The sequence below is a fragment of the Balaenoptera physalus genome (genome assembly GCF_965194825.1).
Source record: "Balaenoptera physalus genome assembly, chromosome: 2".
Classification (NCBI taxonomy): domain Eukaryota; kingdom Metazoa; phylum Chordata; class Mammalia; order Artiodactyla; family Balaenopteridae; genus Balaenoptera; species Balaenoptera physalus.
The window spans coordinates 160,915,543-160,937,299 of NC_138883.1; the positions used below are offsets into that span (position 1 = coordinate 160,915,543).

The 21,757-nt window shown below is 39.4% G+C and overlaps 1 protein-coding gene across 5 annotated transcripts in view; it reads right to left on the minus strand.

Annotated features, from left to right (window-relative positions):
• Nucleotides 1-21,757, minus strand: part of ANKRD26 (ankyrin repeat domain containing 26) — a 102,861-nt gene that overhangs the window by 70,007 nt on the left and 11,097 nt on the right. For all 5 annotated transcript variants that reach the window (XM_082449565.1, XM_082449566.1, XM_082449564.1 and 2 more), the window contains exons 2-6: nucleotides 14,561-14,675; nucleotides 14,225-14,398; nucleotides 10,153-10,259; nucleotides 6,475-6,545; nucleotides 1,698-1,731 (exon numbers count right to left, since the gene is read on the minus strand). In XM_082449565.1, coding sequence (XP_082305691.1) covers nucleotides 1,698-1,731; nucleotides 6,475-6,545; nucleotides 10,153-10,259; nucleotides 14,225-14,398; nucleotides 14,561-14,675 — 501 coding nt within the window. The remainder of the gene's footprint in view (nucleotides 1-1,697; nucleotides 1,732-6,474; nucleotides 6,546-10,152; nucleotides 10,260-14,224; nucleotides 14,399-14,560; nucleotides 14,676-21,757) is intronic.

Below are 21,757 nucleotides of genomic sequence, written 5' to 3' on the forward strand. Positions count from 1 at the left end.
AACTAGAGAAAGCCCACGCGCAGCAACGAAGACCCGATGCAGCCGAAAAATAAATAAATAAATAAATAAATTTATTTAAAAAAAAAGAAGGCCCCATTCCTTCCCTTTACTCTAAAACAGTACAGGGAGTCCCCTGAAATGTTTGAAAGTTAAATGTACAAAAGTCAAAGAACAAATTTATATGTTTAATTTATATGTTAAACTATTCCCAGAGAGATTAAAACATTAAAAATTATAAAGTCTACTTAGTTTTCCTATACAGGTCCTGCCTTATTCAGGTCCACATAAATAGCTAGCTCTTAAAAACCCTCATAGGCACTCAGATCCCCAAGCAGAGACAGTGCTGTAGAAACAGAGTCCTGGCAGCTGCACCTCTCTTTCCCTATGTACTGTCTAAATATCTTCCTTCCTATAGGCTCCCCTCCCAAATCACCCCTGTGCCTCACCCCTGAGGCCTGCTCAATGGCAGCCTCCAATCTTTAAGATTTCAGCCTGTGAAGGCAATGGTTCCTGAAGCAAGGATGGGCTCGGGACTTCCCTGGTGGCACAGTAGTTAAGAATCTGCCTGCCAATGCAGGGGACATGGGTTCGAGCCCTGGTCTGGGAAGATCCCACATGCCCCAGAGCAACTAAGCCCGTGCGCCACACTACTGAGCCTGCGCTCTAGAGCCCATGAGCCACAACTACTGAGCCCACGTGCCACAACTACTGAAGCCCGAGCACTCCGCAACAGAGAAGCCATTGCAATGAGAAACCCGCGCACCGCAACGAAGAGTAGCCCCTGCTCGTCGCAACTAGAGAAAGCCTGTGCACAGCAACAAAGACCCAATGCAGCCAAAAATAAATAAATAAATAAATAAATAAACAGATTTATTTATTTAAAAAAAAGAAAAGAAAAGAAAAAAGACTCTAGGAAAAAAGAAAAAACTTCAGAGAACCAGGCAAGGGTACTACCCTGAAGGGAAAACCAAAACCAGACTGGGAAGGCAGTAAGTAGAGAAATCAACTAGACAGATGCTCTGTGTAGATGTTGAATTTAATTAACATAACATGGTCTATAGGTAGATATTCTTCTCTTATAGAAAACTAATTCACCTTAAGGAGAGTAGACATCATTATATCTAAGAAGACCTGCCTAATGAGGTCTTGCTTATATAAAACCCTATGGTTCTGAGGCCTCAGCTACCTGAGATCTGCCATAACACCTTAATGGTAAATACAAGGTACTAGTTACCACTGCAATTGTCAAAAATATCAGGACAAAGGCTTGGACTAACCAGGCTTCTTAGGAAAACTCTAAATCAGAGTTAATACATAACTAAATTTGACTTTCTGAGTTGATCTGATTTGGGTCTGTATCTTGACCCCAGTGCTACACGGGTACTACTTATCAATCTCTGCTGAGGGACATGAGAGTGGATCTGGAGCTGACTGTCACATCATAGGTCAGCAACTTGTTAACTATGGAATCATGGGTCAATTAACCAACCCCTCCAAACCACAGCTGTCTAATTAATTAAAGCAAGCTATAATAGCACAGCTACTTTGCAAAGTGGTTGTGATGACTCTATGATGTAACAAATTTAAGCACATAATACAGTGTCTAACCCAGAGCAGAACACTCAACAAACGTTAGTTTCTTTTCTCCATGTTCCCTTAGTTAAACATACAAGTTTTAAAAATCCATAAAATCCTACCTGCTTAAAGACTCTTCTTCAGAACTCTCATCCACTATTAAAGGAAAAAGTAAAATAAATTTTAAATCAACAATAGAAAAATACAGAATATTAAAAGTGTAAGACTGATGTTTTGTTAGAAAGTATTCCTCTGCAGGCTTCCCTGGTGGCGCAGTGGTTGAGAATCCGCCTGCCAATGCAGGAGACACGGGTTCGAGCCCTGGTCCAGGAAGATCCCACATGCCGCGGAGCAACTAAGCTCGTGCGCCACAACTACTGAGCCTGTGCTCTAGAGCCCGCAAGCCACAATACTGAGCCCACGTGCTGCAACTACTGAAGCCTGCACGCCTAGAGACTGTGTTCCACAACAGAAGCCACCGCAACGAGAAGCCCGCGCAACGCAACAAAGAGTAGCCCCCGCTCCCGCAACTCCCCCACGTGCAGCAACGAAGACTCAACGCAGCCAAAAATAAAATTAATTAATTAATTTTTTAAAAAAAAGTATTCCTTTGGAACCACACCTGGAGAGTATACTAGAGTGAATGCTGATTATACCACTGCTAGGCAATTATGCATGAGAGCCATTTCCCCTCCTTTACATTTATCAAATGCAAAAAAAAAAAAAAAGAATGGTACTTATCAAAATTTGATACCTAAAAGTGAAGTGCTGTTTACAATGATCGTAATCCTAACCAAACTGTGAGACTGACAGAAAATGATATCATTAGTAGAATCAGTACCATAAACTGACAATAGCAAACTTAAATAGCATGATATTTCTGGACTTCCATCACTCAGAGCAGTGCGTAGAGAATACATGTATTTTGCCATCACATAACACAACTTCTCCAGCTCTTCAGTTCAGGGTGAAAACGCCCTCTCACAAGGAAGCCTGGTCTACGGGCACTGTACTTTAGAGCATGGTAAAACACAGAAAACATACTTTTTCTGGCCCTATTTCCAATTGTAAGATAAGCATGAAAGACTTTGTACTTCCAGTTTTATAAAGGATAATCTCCTGAAAGGGAGGTGGGGGAGGGCAAATGCGGTCAACTGGATGGTGAGGATGGAGAAGTTGAATTTTTTTAAAGTTTTAAATATATATACATTTTAAAAGTATAATCTCTTGAGACTGTCTCCTTCCATTGCCCGAGAGTCTATCTGGACCCACCACATAGAGCAGCATAGTCCAAACAGTTAGTGCTGTGTAGTAGTGAGGGATGTCATTTTTCTCAACCCTTCTCATTATGTGGCAAATGATTATAGAAATCATGCTTTTTCAGCTTGTAAGGCATATGTCATCGTATCTTAAGCTGACGAACAAAAAAAGGGAGGGAGGGAAGGAGGGAGGGAGAGACTCTGGTACTGCTGGACAACATTTCACGTGTGTTGTCATAATCTGATGCTGGGGGAATGAAGCACATGCAGCAACTCCACGGGGAGAGGACACCCGCAAGCTTGCGCCTGGTTTCCCGCAGACTTCACACCGTGCGCCTTTTCCCTTTGCTGATTTTGCTTGGTATTCTTTCACTGTCATAAATCACAAGCATGAGTACCACCACATGCTGAGTCCTGGGAGTTCTATGGAAGAGCCGAACCTGGTGTGGTTTGGGGAACCTCTCAAACAGTTGCATTGTTTACATGAAATCTGTATTATTTGGGTTGATGTGTTATATGTGATTACAGTCAGGTTATTTCACAGAATAACCTTCCTCAAATCTGTTTTTCTTGATATCTGCCTTGGAGATTCCTGTATTTCTATATCCATTTGAATAAAGGCATAAAAGGGATAGATGAAACAGTGATGTCAGAAACTAATTGAAACAAGCAACAATCCTATTTCAACCAGAAAAAAAACAAAGAATTCTGGCGATTGATAATATGTTCTAAAGTATGAAAGTTCCTATAAGGAAAATGAAAAGATCAGTTAATTTTCTCCAACTAAGCAGGGTTTAATTCCTCACAGTTGACTGCCAGGTTTTTTGTTTTGTTTTTGTTTTTGTTTTTGTGACCACACTGAGCGGCACGCAGGATCTTAGTTCCCCAGGGATCAAACCCATGCCCCCTGCAGTGGAAGCAAGGAGTCTTAACCACTAGACCACCAGGGAAGTCCCACTCCCAGGTTTTGACAACTCTGGGAAAACGTGGGCAAGCGTACTCACCAGGCCAGACCGTTTTCGCTGACCCTGCATGGGCACCTACCGCTGTTATGAAAAATTTAGGTAGGACCTTGGTAGATGTGATGATTTTTCCATATTTGGACATCGGAAGTACCACTCATGTAAAAAGTAGATGTTATGACTCTTTTTTTTTTTTTTTAATTTATTTATTATTTTTTTATATTTATTTTTGGCTGCATTGGGTCTTTGTTGCTGCGTGGGGGCTTTCTCTAGTTGCGGTGAGTGGGGGCGACTCTTCGTTGTGGTGAGCGGGCTTCTCATTGCGATGGCTTCTCTTGTTGCGAAGCACGGGCTCTAGGCAAGCGGGCTTCAGTAGTTGTGGCGTACAGGCTCAGTAGTTGTGGCTCGCGGGCCTCAGAGCACAGGCTCAGTAGTTTGGCACACAGGCTTAGTTGCTCTGCAGCATGTGGAATCTTCCCGGACCAGGGCTCGAACCCGTGTCTCCTGCATTGGCAAGCGGATTCTTAACCACTGCGCCACCAGGGAAGTCCGATGTTATGACTCTTAAATTGTCCTTATGAAAAGGTTACCACCAAAGAACTTTTAAGAGTTAAATCCAACTTTCTTTTCAGTAATTTTACTTGATATAATTGATACTCCCTCCTTGAAATTTTCATTTAAAAAAATTTTTGCAACATCACCACCATTCTCTCCTACTTTTCTTTTTTTTGTTTTTCCTTTTTAATTTTTTATTTTGAACGAGAGTTTTATTTAGCACACTCAGATGAACAAATATAGGAACTGATCTACCACACGCCACAACTAGAGAGAAGCCCGCACGCTGCAACAAGGGGCCTGCACGCCACAACTAAGACCTGACGCAGCCAAAATAAATAAATAAATAAATATTTAAAAAAAAAAAAAAAAGAAACTGATCTATGTGGAATAATGCTACTCCCCTCCATCTCAAGACCCTCAGTCCTCAGTTAAGGGCTTTGTAATTCCATTGACATCTTTTCGTCATTGGCTGGTACTCAAATTCCTTGAGGAGGATCCCTGCAGTATGTGACTCAGATTGTCCCCAGGAGACCTTCCCTTTGTCCTGCTGTGGAGCTCAGGGCCTGCCCTACTTTTCTCCAGCCCCTCCTCAAGTGTTCTTTACCAACCATTCCCACAGCACACTTTATGCACCAGCAAAACTGAACTGCTCATAAATCCTGCCAAGTTCACTCGTACATCTTAGCCTGTGCACTGCTGCTCTTTCTGCAAAACGTGATCTTGATAGATGTTCCTCCTGACAAACGCTGTCCATCTGCCTCTTTACCTGGCAAACTTCTCCTCACTCTGCACGATTACCTTAAAGTCCACTCACTTTTTAAAAACTCTAATTCCTCACCATGGACTTAAAATACCGGGCACATATGAAACACCAATTAAAAAAAATACATAAAGACAATTTATAAACTCCTAGTGGGCTCTGGGACATAGTAAGCACAGAATAAAGTATACTAAATAATAAAAATGAGCATTGTAATAACAAGCTCCTGGAGGGCAAGGACTGTGTTTTTTAAATGTTTGCATCCTGTGACATCAGAATAGTGCCTAGTACCTAAAAGATACTTGATAGTTATTTGTTAAGTGGACAAATTAACAAATAAATAAGAATGTTTTCTTTGAAAATTCCATTTAAAAAAATACACAAATTAACCAGGGACAACTCTATTATGAGCACCTTGAAGACCAAAGCTCTATTTCCTCTCTGTACCTCCTCTAACATGTAAAACCAACCTACAGAAGTTCTTTGATGGACAGAGGTCTACTATGTTGGAGGTGTCCTCATACAGATTGCACAACGCGCTCGGTGCCACATCTAGGGAACACAATAGTGTTTTTCTTAATGTGAGGTATTTTTGTGCTTTCATTAGAATTTGCTGAGTCTCCAGTTGGGCTATTTGAATATTATGATAATCCTTTAACTAATGGCAACAGAGCATCTCGTTCTAACAAAATTATAGTGTCATGACAATTATCCAACACACAGAAGAAAACACGTGGTTCTAATGAAGTCAGCCTATCTCACTCTGTTTGGACTTGTGAGGAATGAAGTTGGTAAGAGCGAGACCTCGCTGGTACAATAATATGGAAAATAACCAGTGCTTCTCAACCAGGCATTGCTTTTCTGACTTCTGTAGTATCGGTAGGTATCTTTCAAAAATAATCTCTTCTTGGTACGCTGCACACTGGCTCAGCTTTGCAGTTCTTCTTTTTTGCCATTTGTTTAAAGTACCAGGAAGGTACTGTTGAGTTCCCGGGCTTAAAGATGGTAACTTTTTTAGTGAGGCTAATCACTATACAATAACTAATATTCATGTGATTATAGAGGAAACATACAACATACTAACTTAAAAATCTTTTTTCTTATTTACACAAAGATATAATACGGGATTTTAGGGGCCATAATTAAATATGTGGATTTCTTTTCAGACAATACTGTCTCTGATTTTAAATTACCTACAATTAACTTAAACAATTCTGAATACTAGACTATTAAGAAATTAATTTAAAAAAATATATATACATGCAATTTACACACTGGTTTTTTTTATTATTAAAACTTCCTCACTCTTACTTTATCTATGGTAGGGTCACCAAGAGTAATTCACTATCAGACATCTTACCTGGGTTGCTATTTTGAGAAGGAGTTTTAGGTCTCTTTTCTTCTTTATATTCAGAAATCAGTTGGTGATTGCTATGTATTAAAAATGTGATAAATAACATTACTATTTTAATACTAATATGAAAAACAATTACCAAATATATTAAATTCTTAGATCACTTCAGACAATGTCAGAGCTATTATCAAAACTTCAATTGTGGGACTTCCCTGGTGGCACAGTGGTTAAGAATCCACCTGCCATCGCAGGGGACACGGGTTCGAGCCCTGGTCCAGGAAGATCCCACATGCCGCGGAGCAACTAAGCCCGTGCACCACAACTACTGAGCCGGAGCTCTAGAGCCCGCGAGCCACTACTGAGCCCACGCGCCACAACTACTAAAGCCCACACGCCTAGAGCCCGAACTCTACAACAAGAGAAGCCACCACGATGAGAAGCCCACGCACTGCAACGAAGTGTAGCCCCCGCTCACCGCAACCAGAGGAAGCCCGCGCGCAGCAACAAAGACCCAATGCAACCAAAAATAAATAATATATAAATTAATTAATTTTTAAAAATCATATTAAAAACCCAATGTGTGTGTCTTTTCATAGGTTTAACATTCTAATGTTGCAGTTTTCAGGAAAAATGTCAGTAATTATGGTGATTAGCTGTCCCTTCTTTGTGGTTTGTAATTCAGGGACTCTCAGCTATTCTATAATTTGTAACTGAATTTATTTATAAATATATGACCTCATTAAATTAGATAACATAACTGTTCCCCATTATGGCAGCTAATCGCACCAAGAGTAGAAAACTAATCCAAGTCCAGACCTGGCTTGGACCACTACTACTCCTTCTCTACCTACTCAAACTCTGAACCAGCAGATCTTTCTTAGGATGCTGCTTAAGCTCCATGATCATCTCCAATCCACTTGGAAGACATAACCCTACTTTTACAATGGATACTGACAAGTCCTGGACAGGGCTTACCTCTCCTAATGCCAACTAACCTACTTGAGATTCAGGGATTTCTGGTGAATGGGTTCCTTATGAGGCAGAATCTGAAGATACTTTGAAGGCTGAGGCAGATGTAAATCATTTAGAAGATTTTCATTATCATGGAAAACAGATCACTTGAGGGGCCAACCTCAGTTATGGAATCTCAGGCAAGTGGGCACCCACTACTCTGAGGAGGATGATATGGGACCTTCCACGACCTAAGAAAAAGTGCCCCACAGGATATAAAGCAGCCTTGAGGTTCAGGTCTGGTAACAAAAGAGAAAGGAAAGTCTGCTCCCTCCGGGCAGGAGCATTTGAACCTCTCTGACAGCCTAAAATGGTTCCCATTGACATCTGCCAGCAGAAAAGATAAGTAAGAGCCTCAAATGGTAACTCATCGTGAAGATCTGGGCTAAGATGTGGGCTCTACATAAGGTTTTTGAGTGTGTCAGGGAGGGTGTGTGTGGCTAAAGCTAGGAGGCCCAGGTGCCAGAACTGGGTGCTGGTGCTTTGGAACAGTGGCTGAGCTACAGGCATACGTATGAGAACTAAAAAAGTTGTCACTTTGAAGTCTAAGTGTGCATCACCATGAAGACAGGAATCTGGATCAGCCAGGGCATCCTGGGAGCAAAGGTCAATCGTGATCCGACTGCAGGACTGGCTTCTTTTTTCTTTTAAAATTATTAAAGGTCTTTATAGAGCAACATCCAGACTCCAGATCCAGCTGCCAAGGAGACCCTGCTAAGACCAGTTTTAGTAGCAACACTGCAGCAAGAGAATCAATGCAATCAACAGAATGATGAGAATGCCCTTTTTTTCCCCTCCAAAAGACTTGTGGAAGAGGACTGTCTCTTTGATCTTAGGGAATCCCTTAGGTTCTTGCAAAATTTAAGAGGGAGAGTATAGAAGTAAGTCCCCAAGAGAAGATATAGGATAGTCTGCTGAACCAAACATTTCAAGACCCAAATAACAAGTTAGAAAAATCAGAGCTGTGACACTACTTGTACCCCATGCATAGGGGTTACACTTGGAATGAAATGGATAATGTTAGGATCTTTAAGGATATAAACTCTTAAAGTCCTGAGATAAAGAATCCTCTGCCCACTGCTACATCTAACTAGTCTGGCCTTTCGGCTGGTTTCCAGCTGATGATGGGGAACATCTCACCACCATTCCCAAACTGCCCGCACCAAACTAGAACTCTCACCTGTCACATAAAAAGTAACAGTTAAATTATTTTTAACCACAGTTTAGTGATAACTGGCATTTTAATGTAAACACTTACATATTAAAACCACTAATAAGAGCATATTCTTCTGCGGTCCATCCATAGATATCTCGAGAAAAGACATCAATACCTTGCTGAAGAAGAAGCCTGACTATATTTGTTGATTCATAGTTTACAGCAAGTATGAGGGCTGTTCTAAAATAACAGAGAGATAACTTCACCCTTAGGAAGTTTAGCTAACTTACTTTAACAGCTAATTTGATATACTTTACCAAGTTAATATCTTGCCCATCCATGTAGAACTGACCATTTACATGTTCAAGTGTTCATCTTTGTAAATTACCTCCAAGGCTAAAATGAAGGGACAAAAAAGAAGCCTCCTGTCCCACTAGGATAGCATGTAGTAGAAATTGCTAATTTAAAGTCCTTGATGGACAAGAAACTATGCTGAGGTCACTTATCTGAAGCAGGTGAGTATATAAAGGAAGAATTCCCCATTTCTTCCTTAGTCTGTTACGTTTTACTTCAAAATCAGCCAGAGGTCAGGTTAAGGAAAAGCTATTTGCAGGCTTAAAACAATAATATTATTAATAATGAAATAAAAATAGTCATGGTTGTAGTTAATGATGCTGATAAGCATGTGCTAGGCACTAAATGAAATACTATATATGTAATCTTTCTTCCACACAACCACCCTTGAAGGATATACTACTATCCTCCTTTTCATATCAGGAAACATATTTGCTGATCATAAGTAACATTCCCAAGGTCATACACCTAATAAGTAGGAAAGCTAGGAATTAAACCCAGTCTGAATCTAAAGCCCATCACTTTCCTCTTTATCACCCACCTATGACTTGTCTTCATTGAAGGAAATGTTTATCCAATTAAAGCTACCTTTCTTCCTTCTACCTTCACCAATTAAAAATAAGAACATCAAAATGTACTAGAAATGAAAAAGGATAAAAACTGATGAGCCCAAAGTATCTGGTAATAGTGATTAACAATCACTTAGTGATAACCTAGTAACATCAGTATTCTTCAAAGAAAGTAATTTAAAGCAAAGAGTCATCCCAAAGATATGCATCTTTTAAGGAAAAATATATACAAAGTAGAGGTTAAAAAATTATTAAAAAAGAATTAAGAAATTCAATACTGTGTCATATGGTAAACTAAAAAGTAGAGTCCATACTTTATCAAGCTAATAAAACTAATATGAAATCCCTTAGCTATTATAAGATCATATGACCAAAAAAAGAAAAAAATCAGGTTGCAAATGACATCAGTCAATATTATAAAGGAATATGAATCCTGCTATATATTACTTTTCATGATACACAGCAGAATAATTGCTTTTCGACCTGACGATGTGTTGATTATACATTAATCCTCTTCTTACTAATTTAATCTCTCTGTTACCACTCTAGAACAGCACTCAGGTTTTTAAAAAGAAAAAGAACAAACTACTGTACCTTTTCATCTTATCAACTACATGTATATTTGCTTCTTTCTTTACTAAAAATTCCACCATTTGCTGATTGTTTTCACTTACAGCAAGTAAAAGTGGTGTGAGGTCCTCCTGTAAAACAGCAAAAACACTTTATATAGAATGTACAAAGTTACATATTTCTAAACTGTATTTTAAAACTTATAATAGATTTTCTGAACTTAAACATCTAATATAGAAAGTAAATAAAAAGGAGCCCCTTCCTTCTCACCCGCCCTGTGCTGCTTCCTTCCCTTTAAAATGCTCCTCCTCACTTCTTCACATGATTGACTGCAAAGTCATTCTCTAAAACTCACTTCCAACATTTACTGGTTCCAAGGATCTTTGCTTCTATCATGGAATTTATCAGGTATACTGTAGTTATTTTATTGCTCTATACTAGTCTATACACTCTAAACACTCCTCCAGAGATAATCATTTAACTATTAAATCAACTGCATATTTTAGGAACAATGCTGAGGAGAAAGATATAATATTGTCTGCAACATGCATAATCTATCCAACGATAACCAATTAACCTCATAAGGTTTACAGACGTTCCAATGGGAACATGATTCTTCACATGAACATGTAAAGAAAAAGAGTTTTTTTTAAAAACCAACTTATAAATTCTAACTTGAAAAATTCAATCCCATTCTTAAGAGATTCTTTTAAAATATGAAATAGATTATAAATTAATGACTGTTTTAAAATCTAGAAATATCTATCAAAATAAACTGTAATATAGGAATTGGAAACACAAATGCTTATGGAAGCAAAGTAGGTGACCCAAGTAAGTGAAGAACCCAGTTGAGGCCAGCAAACCGGAGAACGCGCCCCATACAGAAGGGGCACCCTTTGCACGGCAGACCAAACAGTAGCGTGGGCTCAAGGGAGACCAGATTGGATTCCTTAAGAAAAGCCTGAAATGCAGATTTCTGCATGAGTCTCCTAAATTTTAAATGCTGACTCAATTTGTGGAGGAAAGCTAAACACATCCAGGGGCCACGTTTAGTCTATAGCCCACTTGTGTTTTTATGTTTGCTGTGAGTGTTTCCAAACGGGTGGGTATAAAGCAAATATTTGCATGTAAAACCTTTCCTTTCTTTAGTATCATGTGTTTTACAAAAAAAAGTGGGTCCCAACATGTAATAAAAATTGCTATTAAGACTCATAATACCCACTTCAAGAATGTTTCCAATGCCTGTTAAAACTACAATCTATAATTCTCCCTAATGTTAACCAAATGGATAATTAGTTCATAAGACTGCTGAAACTAAATTATTAAAACAATTCCTATCTGTACTGTTACTAACTTCATGGGTTTTGATGTTTAAGACTATCATCTTGCTTATGCCAGGGCCCGGTGAACCTAACAGACACACTGCAAGAGTCTGTCATGCAGCTTTCACCAAAAGAAGGCTCATGCTTTACTATTACTGCAGTCAGGAAAACCCTGATAATGTTTGTGATAAACATCTGTTGACCTAATAACTTGGATAACAAAAGGTGCAAAATCCGCAAAGGGTCACACTCTATTTATTAAATGACTCACCATAAGCAAATTTCTAAAGACTCTCTGAGTGCCAGTGAATGATTAGTGGTTGGAAGGAAAAAGGAGTTATTCTTCAAGCCAATAGATATTGCCAATAATATCCTGTTTACCTTCTCAATCACAGAGGCAGAAAAAGATAAAAGTCAGGCTAATATTGTTGGAAAGGAGGGAGTTGATGGAAGTAGCATCTATCAAACTCCAACTCTTCTAGAGATTTCTTATTTTTGAGATCTGTGAATTTATAAATCACACTCATCCATTCCATGTTCTTAACCAAGGGCTGTATCAGAATCTCGAGGAAATATTTCCAAACACACACGTCCGGGCCTTCCTAGATTTATTTAATCAAAGTCTTCAGGGGAGAGCCTAGGCTTGTAAATTTTTTCCAAGTCCTCCCAGGTGACTGTGGTTCGCGAGCACAATTCTAGCTGAGAATTAGTGCAGCAGCCATGTCAGTCTCATCTCCTACCCACACGGCCAATTCCTTTCCTCAATTGAGGATTTGAATAAAAAAACAAAAGTGTAAGAGATAAGAGTCACCAAAACTACATTTAATTTTTCTGGGTAAATAGGTAGAACAAGGACGAGTAAACTCAAAATGCAACTTGATCTCATTACTTATAAACCCCTTACTTCCCATCAAGACATTCTAGATTTGAGAGCAGAGTCTAGACTCTTATCTAAGTGGCTGTTTCTGCCAAAACAGGATAACATGTCAGTTAATTATTTGTTCTTCTCCCTTATTTCCCATTTAATCACTACACGTTCACTGCCAATCTGATTTCCTCTGAGTCCTCCTAAAATTGATCTCTAGGCAGGGTTACAATTCACTCAGGCTCTTTCCCAAAATAAGAATTATTATCCCCGAACACTGAAAAGAACTTTGCCTAAATACATAAACTGAAGGGGGAAAAAAACCCCCAAAAAATCTCTACTTGGCATTTCCCAACTGCCAAATTTCCAAATTGGCCTGCATATTTCTTTTTTTTCTTTTAAGTTATTTATTCATTTTATTTATTTATTTATTTTTGGCTGCGTTGGGTCTTCGTTGCTGCACGCGGGCTTTCTCTAGTTGCGGCGAGCGGGGGCTACTCTTTGTCGCGGTGCGCGGGCTTCTCATTGCGGTGGCTTCTCTTGCTGTGGAGCACAGGCTCTAGGCGTGTGGGCTCAGTAGTTGTGGCTCACGTGCTCTAGAGCGCAGGCTCAGTAGTTGTGGCTCACGGGCCTAGTTGCTCCATGGCATGTGGGATCTTCCTGGACCAGGGCTGGAACCCGTGTCCCCTGCACTGGCAGGCGGATTCTTAACCACTGCACCACCAGGGAAGCCCGGCCTGCGTATTTCAACTGCTCTCTCCTTTTCCTTTTCCTTTTTCCCTCTGAAGCCTTAGGCAATGAGAGAGAAATCATTTTTACATAAATCATTTTTTAATAAAATAGGAACTTGTCAACAGTAGCAAGATTGCTATTATATTATAAAATGCTTTGGTTTTGTTTGAGTTTTAGGACAAAGTCTATCTCCAAGGCAAGTTTTGCATTTCTGTGTTGTTTTACACTAATCAGAAAAAAAATTTGAGTGGGGGAAAAAATATTTGGGGAAAAAAAAAGTCTTACCTTTAACAAATGCAATGTTTTCACAAATATCTGCCATAAACACATAAAAGAAAGCTATACCCTCTAATGCTTCTTTAGAAATATCATGATTTAAAGTGAAATCTTAGATAATTAATTTATTTCAAAATATTTTCACTCAGGGAATGCTTGAGCTTCCAAATATGTAAAACTGACCCCATCTATGTCAGCAGAGGGAGTTCCTGGCGGGGCTGCAGGGGGAGGAGGTAATGTGTGTCCCAAAGAAACAGCAGGAACAGCAGCTTCGCCGTCACCTGCTCCCCATGCACAGCTACGACCCTGCTGAGGAGCCGCCCGAGGCTGAGCGTGGAAGACCCCAAGGTGTACATGGTGGACCACATGGCCACCAGCATAAGTGAACACCTTGCTGGGTGTCAAGCACGACCTGCCCCACTTTCCCCGATCTTAGAACCTGGGGTCCTGGAGGGTTCGGGGCCTGCTGCCTGCCCTGGCCACCTGCACTCACCCAGCTCTCCCTGCCGGGTACTGGGTCTCCTTCCTCCTCCCATCCATCCCCAGCGGCACCCATTCCCTGAGCCCCTGCGAGCCGCCAGCGCCCCCCTCACCTCACTCCCCCCAGGTCTTCGTCTTGTATGGGCTCTGAGCCCACCACCCACTCCCAGGCATATCCTAATGGGAAGATTTTCCTTCTGGGGTAGAAGGGTGGCTGGGAGACAGAACTGTGCTCTTTCTGTGAGCACCACCTTTCTCCAGCCCGTGACTTGGCTTTGGAGTTGTTTCCATGGTAACAGGGCCTGATGGGTGGTATTCAGTATACATATTATTATAGATAAAACATCTGCAGCTAAAACAAAAAAAAAACAACCAACCATGTATTGCAAATATTTTGTAAATAAAGTTAGTTGAGCTATACCTTGTTCCTTGCTTCAATACTGGCGTCATGAGAAAGCAGCTTTGCCGCGAGTGATATATTCTGATAAAGGGCAGCATAGTGGAGGGCAGTGTTGCCACTGACATCCATGACATTTGGGTCGGCACCATGTTCCAGCAGAATAGTTGCACACGCCTCTTCCTGACATTGTATGGCCTATAAGTGTTATGCCAAGAAACAGACTGTAAACTCTAGGAATTCAAAGTAAACATTCCAGAAGTTTCACCAATTCGTTATATTTAAATGAGATAAATCCATTTTTATTCTAAGTAGTTAAATCAAATCCATCTCACGTTGACACTGTTGGCTACTCTGTACCTTCATCAGCGCCGTCCTGTTTTCGTTGTCACAGAGGTTAAGCTGGCATTTTCTCTCCACTAGGAGAGTTACCACTGCTGGATGGCCATTGGCACAGGCCAAATGGAGAGCAGTCCTACGAAACCGAGAGGAGATTTTAGGAAATTGCAGTGCACTATTTCAAAACATACAATTGTTCATGTAATTGAAAACATTTAATAGCATGTTATTCCTATCCCTTTAAAACAAATATTTAGTTTTCTTCTGGAGAAAGAACAATATGTATTAGCTCTTCTTACTCTCCACATTAATGAAAGAACAACCTGCTTGAATAGAAAGAGCATGACCGGGGCTTCCCTGGTGGCGCAGTGGTTGAGAATCTGCCTGCCAATGCAGGGGACACGGGTTTGAGCCCTGGTCTGGGAAGATCCCACATGCCGCAGAGCGACTAGGCCCGTGAGCCACAATTGCTGAGCCTGTACGACTGGAGCCTGTGCTCCGCAACAAGAGAGGCCGCGACAGTGAGAGGCCCGCACACCGCGATGAAGAGTGGCCCCCGCTTGCCACAACTAGAGAAAGCCCTTGCACAGAAACGAAGACCCGACACAGCCATAAATAAATAAATAAATAAATTAATTAATTATTTTTAAAATGTAGCTCCTTTGGAATTCTCCCTCCAATGTACCTTGCTAAAATAAACAGGCAAACAAATGAATACACTCCTCTCCACACACTTTTCATGAAAAAAAAAAGAAAGAGCATGACCTTGACATTCAGCTCAACTTGGGTTTGAATTTGACTTTAACTCTGTCACTTATTAGCTGTCACTTAGCCTTTCTGTGCCTCAATTTCCTCATCAACAAAATGGGGATAGAGCAGCAGTTATCTCACAGGACGCCACTGTGATGCTTAAATGAGAACCCATGCAAAGGGTTTAGAACAGTTCCTCACACAGATAACAGCTCAACAATTATTAGGTAATACTATCATAATTATTACTATTACTACTACTTTACAAGGGCAACATTTCAATTAAGTAAAAGGATATTATACCTCTTTTGAAGATATGTCTTGAGGACTAGAGAGAACACTGTACTTCAATGATTCTAACATGCTCATTTTCTCACATTTTAACATCTCTGATATTGGAATGAAATTTATAATTCACGATGTCTTACAACTATAATTGGTAGCACTTTTTGTTTGTTCATTTCTCATTTTTCCTGTTGGTCTAATTATCATAATGCCTTTGTGCCTAAAGTTGCCTTTTTTTTTTAATTTAAGTATAGGTGATGTATAATATTATATATTATGGAACTTCCCTGGTGGCGCAGTGGTGAAGAATCCACTTGACAATGCAGGGGACACAGGTTCGAGCCCCGGTCCCAGAAGGTCCCACGTGCCACAAAGCAACTAAGCCCGAGCGCCACAACTACTGAGCCTGCGCTCTAGAACCCGCGAGCCACAACTAGTGAGCCCACATGCCTAGAGCCCATGCTCTGCAACAAGAAAAGCCACCACAATGAGAAGCCCGCGCACCGCAAGGAAGAGTAGCCCCCGCTCGCCACAACTAGAGAAAGCCTGCACGCAGCAACGAAGAAGCAACACAGCCAAAAATTTAAAAAAATAAAAAAATAAAAATTATATACTATAGGGGTACAACATAGTGATTCACAATTTTTAAAGGTTATACTCCATTTATAGTTATTATAAAATATTGGCTATATTCCCCATGTTGTACAATATATCCTTGTAGCTTATTTTATACCTAATAGTTTGTACCTCTTAATCCCCTACCCCTATCTTGCCCCTCCTCCCTTTCCTCTCCCCACTAGTAACCACTAGTTTGTTCTCTGTATCTGTGAGTTGGCAACATTTTTAAAAATTTCTTATTAATATATAAAATAGTGGGGCATCATACAATCCATGGTGCCTTACATTAAATGAAATAATAGTCTATATAACAGGTCTACTGCAGTTCTAGTCACACGGTTGGCACTTAAATAACTTTTAGTTCTTAAAGGCATGATGGGCAATACTGTAACTCACCTATACTTCAATTTTAAAATAATAAAATAAAAGCAGCACGGGGAAAGAGAACTAAAATAACAAACAAAACAAGAATTTTTTAAAAAGTAATTCTAACTTATTTTCAGGAAACTTTAAGCCAAAGGAAATTCAGGATTCAAATGAATAGGGATGGCTCATTTTATTCAATATTTACGTTTATAGATTGTGTGAAATCAGACATTTCCAATGATCAATATTAGTATTTAATACCATTATAAATGTTCAAAAGGACAAGTAAAGGTTATCTTTTACAATTTCCTACCTTCAGAAATGCTTCTGTTTGAAAGAAGGGAGAAAAGCTTCAATTGAGACTAAGCCTTAATACTTCAATTTTAAATTTCTCATCTTGCTCACGGGGGCAACATAAAGTTTTTAAGGATGAAAGTGTTCTGAGACATAGATGCAGGATCCTGAGTAGAAAACATCTGCTACATAATAGGTATTCAAGTTATATTTGATGAATAAATGGATTAAACAATGGATAAACAGAACCGGAGAGTTCAATAATTTTTGTAACATCTTTATTGGAGTATAATTGCTTTACAATGTTTTATTAGTTTCCGCTGTATAACAAAGTGAATCAGCTATATGTATACATATATCCCCATATCCCCTCCCTCTTGCGTTCCCTCCCACCCTCCCTATCCCACCCCTGTAGGTGGTCACAGAGCACCAAGCTGATCTCCCGAGCGATGCAGCTGCTTCCCACTAGCTATCCATTTTACATTTAGTAGTGTATATATGTCAGGGCTACTCTCTCACTTCGTCCCAGCCTAACCTTCCCCCTTCCTTGTGTCCTCAAATTTATTCTCTGTGCCTGTGTCTTTACTCCTGTCCTGCTCCTAGGTTCATCAGAACCTTTTTTTTTTTTTTAAGATTCCATATATATGTGTTAGAACATGGTATTTGTTTTTCTCTTTCTGACTTACTTCACTCTGTATGACAGACTCTAGGTCCATCCACCTCACTACATATAACTCAATTTCATTTCTTTTTATGGCTGAGTAATATTCCATTGTATATATGTACCACATCTTCTTTATCCATTCATCTGTCGATGGACACTTAGGTTGCTTCCATGTCCTGGCTATTGTAAACAGTGCTGCAATGAACATTATGGTGCATGACTCTGTTTTTTTTTTTTAAACTTTGGGTTTATTTATTTATTTATGGCTGTGTTGGGTCTTCGTTTCTGTGCGAGGGCTTTCTCTAGTTGCGGCAAGTGGGGGCCACTCTTCATCGCGGTGCGCGGGCCTCTCATTATCGTGGCCTCTCTTGTTGCGGAGCACAGGCTCCAGACGCGCAGGCTCAGTAATTGTGGCTCACGGGCCTAGTTGCTCCGCGGCATGTGGGATCTTCCCAGACCAGGGCTCGAACACGTGTTCCCTGCATTGGCAGGCAGATTCTCAACCACTGCGCCACCAGGGAAGCCCGCATGACTCTTTTTGAATTATGGTTTTCTCAGGGTATATGCCCAGAAGTGGGATTGCTGGGTTGTATGGTAGCTCTATTTTTAGTTTTTTAAGGAACCTCCATATTGTTCTCCATAGTGGCTGTCTCAATTTACATTCCCACCAACAGTGCAAGAGGGTTCCCTTTTCCCCACACCCTCTCCAGCATTTATTGTTTGTAGATTTTTGATGATGGCCATTCTGACCGGTGTGAGGTGATACCTCATTGCAGTTCTGATTTGCATTTCTCTGACGATTAGTGATGTTGAGCATCTTTTCATGTGTTTGTTGGCAATCTGTATATCTTCTTTGGAGAAATGTCTATTTAGGTCTTCTGCCCATTTTTGGATTGGGTTATTTGTTTTTTTGATATTGAGCTGCATGAGCTGCTTGTATATTTTGGAGATTAATCCTTTGTCAGTTGCTTCGTTTGCAAATATTTTCTCCCATTCTGAGGGTTGTCTTTTCATCTATTTTATGGTTTCCTTTGCTGTGCAAAAGCTTTTAAGTTTTATTAGGTCCCATTTGTTTATTTTTGTTTTTATTACCATTTCTCTAGGAGGTGGGTCAAAAAGGATCTTGCTGTGATTTATGCCATAGAGTGTTCTGCCTATGTTTTCCTCTAAGAGTTTTAGAGTATCTGGCCTTACGTTTAGGTCTTTAATCATTTTGAGTTTATTTTTGTGGATGGTGTTAGGGGGTGTTCTAATTTCATTCTTTTACATGTAGCTGTCCAGTTTCCCCAGCACCACTTATTGAAGAGGCTGTCTTTTCTCCATTGTATATTCTTGCCTCCTTTATCAAAGATAAGGTAACCATATGTGTGTGGGTTTATCTCTGGGCCTTCTATCCTGTTCCAGTGGTCTATATTTCTGTTTTTGTACCGGTACCATAGTGTCTTGATTACCTTAGCTTTGTAGTATAGTCTGAAGTCAGGGAGCCTGATTCCTCCAGGTCTGTTTTTCTTTCTCAAGATTGCTTTGGCTATTCGGGGTCTATTGTATTTCCATACAAACGGTGAAATTTTTTGTTCTAGTTCTGTGAAAAATGCCATTGGTAGTCTGATAGGGATTGCACTGAAACTGTAGTTTGCTTTGGGTAGTATAGTCATTTTCACAGTGTTGATTCTTCCAATCCAAGAACATGGTATCTCTCTCCATCTGTTTGTATCATCCTTAATTTCTCTCATCAGTGTCTTATAGTTTTCTGCATACAGGTCTTTTGTCTCCTTAGGTAGGTTTATTCCTAGGTATTTTATTCTTTTTGTTGCAAAGGTAAATGGGAGTGTTTCCTTCATTTCTCTTTCATATTTTTCATTCTTAGTGTATAGGAATGCAAGAGATTTCTGTACATTAATTTTGTATCCTGCTACTTTACCAAATTCATTGATTAGCTCTAGTAGTTTTCTGGTAGCATCTTCAGGATTCTCTATGTATAGTATCATGTCATCTGCAAACAGTGACAGCTTTAATTCTTCCTCTCCAGTTTGGATTCCTTTTATTTCTCTTTCTTCTCTGATTGCTGTGGCTAAAACTTCCAAAACTATGTTGAATAATAGTGGTGAGAGTGGGCATCCTTGTCTTGTTCCTGATTTTAGAGGAAATGGTTTAAGTTTTTCACCATTGAGAACAATGTTGGCTGTGGGTTTGTCATATATGGCCTGTATTATGTTGAGGTAAGTTCTCTCTATGCCTACTTTCTGGAGAGTTTTTATCATAAATAGGTGTTGAATTTTGTCGAAAGCTTTTTCTGCATCTACTGAGACTATCATATGGTTTTTATCCTTCAGTTTGTTAATATGGTGTATCACATTGATTGATTTGTGTATATTGAAGAATCCTTGCATTCCTGGCATAAACCCCACTTGATCATGGTGTATGATCCTTTTAATGTGCTGTTGGATTCTGTTTGCTAGTATTTTTTTGAGGATTTTTGCATCTACGTTCATCAGTGATATTGGTCTGTAGTTTTCTTTTTTTTTTACATCTTTGTCTGGTTTTGGTATCACGGTGATGGTGGCCTCGTAGAATGAGTTTGGGAGTGTTCCCCCTCTGCTATATTTTGGAAGAGTTTGAGAAGGACAGGTGTTAGCTCTTCTCTAAATGTTTGATAGAATTCTCCTGTGAAGCCATCTGGTCCTGGGTTTTTGTTTGTTGGAAGATTTTTAATCACAGTTTCAATTTCAGTGCTTGTGATTGGTCTGTTTATATTTTCTATTTCTTCCTGGTTCAGTCTCGGAAGGTTGTACTTTTCTAAGAATTTGTCCATTTCTTCCAGGTTGTGCATTTTATTGGCATATAGTTGCTTGTAGTAATCTCTCATGATTCTTTGTATTTCTGTTGGCAGTTGTTACTTTGGAGAGTTCGATATTTTTAAAGAAAACTTTTGGGAAGTAAAGCAATACTTTTGCAATAGTAATAATCATTTACATTTGTATTTTTGATTTTTTATTTTCATAAGGACACAACTAAAACTCTATAAACTTTTGCAATAGTAATAATCACCACTTATATTTACTATTTTTTATTTTCACAAGACTGCAATGAAGTAAAATGATTAATCTATAATCATTTACATATTATAGGTAATAAAGCTACACAAAATCAAAAACGTGTATATAGCGAAATATATACCTAGTAAAATCTACAGGCACAGATAAAAAGATTCCCTTTACTTCTGAAGAGGCTAAAAGTTGCCAGAAGATATCAATCCTTGAAAAACTTCCACACAAAAATAGAAAGTGAGAAATTATTTTTATCTGTACAAGATTCATATTCGTGCTCTCTCTCAGGATTATTTCACTAATACTAAACATTTACTAGAATTTTTGTACATGTTCACTGTAGAAATCACAGATTTTTTTAAAAGGAAAAGAAAGCTTCACTTATAATACAAGTGCTCAGAAATAACAAATTTTATCACATTTTTGTACATACTTTTTTTTTTTTTAAAGATCTCAGAAGTCTTCACTGAGGAGGTAGTATTTGAGTTGTATTTATTTATTTTATTTATTTATTTTTATATTTATTTTTGGCTGTGGTGGATCTAAGTTTCTGTGCAAGGGCTTTCTCTAGTTGCGGCAAGTGGGCTCCACTCTTCATCGCGGTGCGCGGGCCTCTCACTATCGCAGCCTCTCTTGTTGCGGAGCACAGGCTCCAGACGCGCAGGCTCAGTAGTTGTGGTGCACGGGCCTACTTGCTCCGCGGCATGTGGGATCTTCCCAGACCAGGGCTCGAACCCGTGTCGCCTGCATTGGCAGGCAGATTCTCAACCACTGCGCCACCAGGGAAGCCCTGTACATACTTTTGGCTAAGATAAGACCATAGTCTTCTTGTGTTTATATATAATGAAGTTGATTTTTTTTTTCTCAGTGATCTACCAAAGTACATCTCTGCAGGTCAACATACATCTGTTATCTATGCCACCTTCAATGGTCATATATTACTCCATACCAGATACACTGCAATTTATTTATAAAATCCTTTGATTTCTTCTTAATACATTGCTATTTTAAGCAGTGTTGAGAACAACAAATTGTATGTTATCTATCTCTAATTTATCTCTAATTATTTACCTCTAATTTGTGTAAAGAGAATTGATGTGTAAAGGGAATATACATTTTTTAAATGTGGTACTTATCACCAAATTGCCTATTTGAAAAGTCAAAAGCAACTTAGGCTTTAAACAGCAGTATAAG